Genomic DNA, 5,310 nt, shown 5'->3' with positions numbered 1-5,310 from the left:
AAGAAGAATTCATGTGAATATGGATTTGAGAACGATCTGAATCTTCTTGAATATGTAAGTCTTTGAAGTCTTATCGAACTAGTTCGATGTCAAAATCTCCACGTGGAAGCTAATTAACCTCATCTGATCAAAACTCAGGCATATGAACTCTGGCAAAAAGGCAACGGAGTGGATTTTATTGATCCGTCACTGCACGATGATTTTCTTATAGGTAAACAACTGAGATACATGAAAGTTGCACTGTTGTGTGTCCAAGAAAAATGGGAAGACCGACCATCGATGTTGGAGGTATACTCCATGCTCAAAAATGAAACTGAAGTCTTGCCAAATCCTAAAGTTCCTGCCTTTTCCAAGAACAAAGACAGTACCACACAAGAAACTTCGGTCATACTTGATATACCTTGTTCAGATAGTAGTCTCACTATTTCCGAACTTATAGGTCGTTAACACTTCAAAGTTTTGGAAATTAATTTCATCCATGATAGGTTTTTTTCGTCTATGTTTCCTTACTTGATCAGCCAGCCACACTTAGCAACTTCTTTCATAGTTTTCTGTGATGAAGGAAAGTTGTTTAAGTAGTGAATTGGAGTATGATGATTGTGGAGTCATGAATGATTATGCAGTACAATGACAACAACAACAACAAATCCAGTGTATAATCCTACAAGCGTGGTACAGGAAGGGTGGTTTGTACGCAGACCTTGCTGTTTGTACTCTCTCTCTATATAGTGCATACACTAAGGGCATATAAAGACAAATATAAACGAATAAAGGGTGGCTCGTGTATTCCCATTCACAGGTGGAGAGAGCGATGCAGAGGGTATAGGACAAGGGTCATCTACAATGGAACTCTTTTGTAGTATTACTATCGCTCTACGCCAGTGTTGTCAAATGCACGCTTAAGCCCAGACGCAAGGCTCAAAACACGTTGAGTGCTTCGTCTCGCTTAATGAGCTCTTCAGTGCCATCATCGAGGTTCTAAGACATAATTTTCCTTTGCTAATGTGCCTCTTCTAAAGAGGCAAGCATTAAACAATTGATATTTCATTTTAATGTAATTATTTTTCAATTTCCTTGTACATACATTTGTCATTCATGCTTATAATTATTAATAATCTTGAACTAAACATATATGTTTGTATGTTTCCTCCCTTTGCGCCTATTTTCATTAAAGTCTTATGCTTTATTTGCGCTTAACAAACCTTAGAACCATTTTGCAGTTTTTGTTTTTGACAACACTGTTTTACATTCCTGTAACTTTAGTTCACAAAGAATTATGTCAACCAAGCTATTGAAAATGAAATCATAACAAATCATATTTTTCATATATCCTTTTCTTTGTAACTCTGGTATCCAGGCTAGCTTTCTCGCACCTCGAACTAATTCCACAACATACATGTCGTTTCCCACCAACAACAGATACCAGGTAACGCTAGGTAACGCTGCCCACTTAGTCTATGTTGTTCATATATATTCATTTTTATATATATAATTGTGGTGTCTGGACTAGCTTTCGCATGCCTCGACTAATTCCATGGATACCTGCCACCTCCCACCAGCGACACGTACCACGTACCTGGTCACTCTGTCTACCAAAGCAATATTGTTCATATCTTAAAAAGCACTAGGTAATTCTTTCCATCTATTCTAGTCTTAGTGGCCAGAGGTATTTGATTTCTGTTGTTGGAGGGAGGTGTTGGGTATCAGAGGATATAGTTGAGGTGCGTTCAAAGCTAGCCTGGACAACACAATTATTAAAAAAATAAAGTACAAACATAATAAAATAAAGGCATAATACAACAATATGTCTTTCAACTTGACTTCAACTTGCATTTATGCCCTTAGTCGAGACACTTAAACTTGTGTACAATTGAATAGGTAGACACAGGTGTCATATGTGGCATCTTACGTGGCTAATTCTTGTCCTACATGGCTTCCTACGTGTATTATGTCATATAGAACGCATGTATCTATTTATTCAATTTTATACAAATTTAAGTGTACACTTGTGCATGTTCAAAGTTGGAGGTCACACATGTAAACTGAGCGTTCGTTAGGTATAAAAGCATGTAAATCCTACTTACTAGCTCAAAAATCAACACATTTAATACGAAATTAAAAGTTGAAAACAAAATTACACACACACACAAAAAAAAGAGCTAATTGAAAGGCAAACCTGATTAAATGTGTTAAATGGAAGGTTGTAGAACACAAAAATTTGAGAAGAAATTGAAATAGGTTGAGAATAAGTATATATGGTACTCACTACTTACCTAAGCCCATTATGAGTCTAATGGGCCTTAAAAATGTTATAGTATAAATACCATAAATATCAACTCTTTTAGAAGTAATTACACTCTCTTCCATTTTTTAAATTACTTTACTCTCTCTCCTTACTAATATATAGAACATAGCGGATATATATATAGCATTCTACGTATATGTTGGGATTTTTGTAATATGTTTAGGGAGTTGGACTTTTTGTAATATTCAAAACATAAATTGTGTATTTATGTAATTTTTAAAAGATTATACTCACGGCGAATCTCAAAAATAAATCAAAATAGAAATAACTTTCAAATTTTAGTCCCAAATAAAAAAACATCCTTAAAATAATCTTTACCTATTAACTAATATTTTTTTGGACAAAATTACCCCTAATCAATGGAGTAAATTACATAAATGTCCTCATAATGGATAACAATTCCATATTTATATCTTTCAACTTTTTTTTCTCTTTTTAATTTTATTTTAATTTTAATTTTTATTTTCTCTTTTTATTTTTAATTTTCTCAACCCTTACTTTTTTGCTTTTTGCCTTTCAGCTTCTTTTATTTTCTTTTTAATTTTTCGTTTTTCTTTCCTCTCTTTTTTTATTCTTTTTAGTTTTTCTCAACCCTTACTTTTTTTTTTCACATTTTAACGTTTTCTTTTATATAAAAAAAAAACTTTTTCTATTTTTTTTTATTTTTTCTTTTCTTTTTTTTCTTTTTAAATTTTTCTCGACCTTTATTTTTATTTAATCTTTCTTTTATTTTTATCAACCTTTATTTTTTTTCTATTCTCACTCAACTTCTATATTTTCTTTGACTTTTATTTTTAAAATATTTTTTTATTTTCTTTCTTTTTTCCATAATTTTTATTATTTTTGTTCTTTTCTTCGATTTCTTCCATTCAAGTTACATCTCATGAGCAAGAGTTGACACTATCAAATTATAAAGACAAGACTTAAAACTTTCGAACAATAAGCTACGTTTCAAGGGCAACAGTTGATACTATTACATTGTAGAGGCAAGACTTATGACTTTCAAACAATAAGTTATGTTTCATGAGTAAGAGTTGACACTACCACATTGTATTTTGTTGTATGAGATGTTTTATATAACTCTTATCTTAGAGGCAACACTTAGCTCAGGGACTTTCAAACAACAAATTATATCCCATGGGTAAGAGTTGATTCTACCACGTTATGTTTTCATTTATGAGATGTTCTACAATTATTGCCTTAGAAGCAAGACTTAGCTCAAGGACTTTCAAACTAGAAATTATAGCCCACGGGCAAGAGTTGACTCTACCACGTTATATTTTCATTTATGAGATGTTCTACAACTATTGTCTTAGAGGCAAGACTTAGATCAAGGACTTTCAAACAACAAATTATGCCTCACGAGCAAGAGTTGACTCTACCACGTTATATTTTCATTTATAAGATGTTCTACAATTATTGCCTTAGAGGCAAGACTTAGCTCAAGGACTTTCAAACAACAAATTATGCCCCACGGGCGAGAGTTGACTCTACCACATTATATTTTCATTTATGAGATGTTCTACGACGATTGCCTTAGAGGCAAGACTTGGCTCAAGGACTTTCAAACTACAAATTATGTCCTATGGGCAAGAGTTAACTCTACCATGTTATGTTTTCATTTATGAGATGTTCTACAACTATTGCCTTAGAGGCAAGACGTGGCTCAAGGACTTTCAAACTACAAATTATGCCCATGGGCAAGAGTTGACTGTACCATGTTATGTTTTCATTTATGAGATGTTCTACAACTATTGCGTTAAATGCAAGACTTGACTCAAGGACTCTCAAACTACAAATTATGCCCATGGGCAAGAGTTGATTTTACCATGTTATGTTTTCATTTATGAGATGTTCTACAACTATTCCTTAGATGTAAGACTTAATTAGCTCAAGGACTTTCAAACTACGAATTATGCCCCACGGTTAGCTCAAGGACTTTCAAACTGCGAATTATGCCCCACGGGCAAGAGTTGACTCTACCACATTATGTTTTTATTTATGAGATGTTCTACAACTATTGTCTTAGAGGCAAGACTTGCTCAAGGACTTTCAAACTACAAATTATGCCCCACGGGCAAGAGTTGACACTACCACGCATGTCTTCCTTTATGAGATGTTCTATAACTCTTGCCTTAGAGGCAACATTTAGGTCAAAGTCTTTCAAACTATACATTATGCCCCACGGGCAAAAGTTGACACTACTACGTTATGTCTTCATTTATGGAATATTCTACAACTCTTGCCTTAGAGGTAAGACTTAGCTCAAAGGCTTTCAAATAATAAATTATGCCCCACTGACAAGAGTTGACACTATCATGTTATGTCTTCATTTATGGAATGTTCTACAACTCTTGCCTTAGAGGCAAGACTTAGCTCAAGGACTTTCAAATAATAAATTATGCCCCACGGGCAAGAGTTGACACTACCATATTATGTCTTTATTTATGAGATATTCTACAACTCTCACCTTAGAGACACGACTTATCTCAAGAATTTTAAAAAAGCTTCGTAACAACAATTCATGCCCTTAAATTTGCTTTGATTTTTTTTTTAAAAAAGAAGATCCCTTTGCGGATTATCCAATTTTTTATTTATTAGCAAAATATAATAGATGTTGAGAAAAAAAAAAGATCAAACAAAATAGAGAAATAAAAAAAGATTGAGAAAAAAAAATAAAGATCAAGAAAAAAGCGAAGAATTTAAAAAATTAAGAAAAATAAAAATGAGAGGAAAAATAAAAATAAAGTTTAAGAAAAATGAGGAAGAAAAAGAGAACTGAAAAAAAAGAAAAAAACGATTAAACAAAATAGAGAAATAAAAAAAAAGAGTGAGAAAAAAAAGGAAAGAAAAAATAAAGATTAAGAAAAAAGTGAAGAATTTAAAAAATAAAAAAAATAAAAAATTAGAGGAAAAAAATGAAAATAAAGTTTGAGAAAAATGAGGAAAAAAAAGAACTGATAAAAACCAAAAATAAAAAAAATAAAGGTTAAAGACAAATGAAT

The 5,310-nt window shown here is 32.3% G+C and overlaps 1 protein-coding gene across 1 annotated transcript; it reads left to right on the top strand.

The window, feature by feature from the left end:
* LOC107877665 (cysteine-rich receptor-like protein kinase 34) lies at positions 1–1,127 on the top strand (the record flags this gene model as incomplete). The annotated part of the gene is given in 2 exon segments (XM_047415153.1): positions 1–54; positions 139–1,127. Coding segments are annotated over 2 exon segments (363 nt in total), but the record flags the coding sequence as incomplete, so codon positions are not given.
* Positions 1,128–5,310: the final 4,183 nt, after the last annotated feature.

Source organism: Capsicum annuum, chromosome 7 (genome assembly GCF_002878395.1).
Source record: "Capsicum annuum cultivar UCD-10X-F1 chromosome 7, UCD10Xv1.1, whole genome shotgun sequence".
NCBI classification, from domain to species: Eukaryota; Viridiplantae; Streptophyta; class Magnoliopsida; order Solanales; family Solanaceae; genus Capsicum; species Capsicum annuum.
This window is presented reverse-complemented; position numbering and strand designations above follow the sequence as displayed.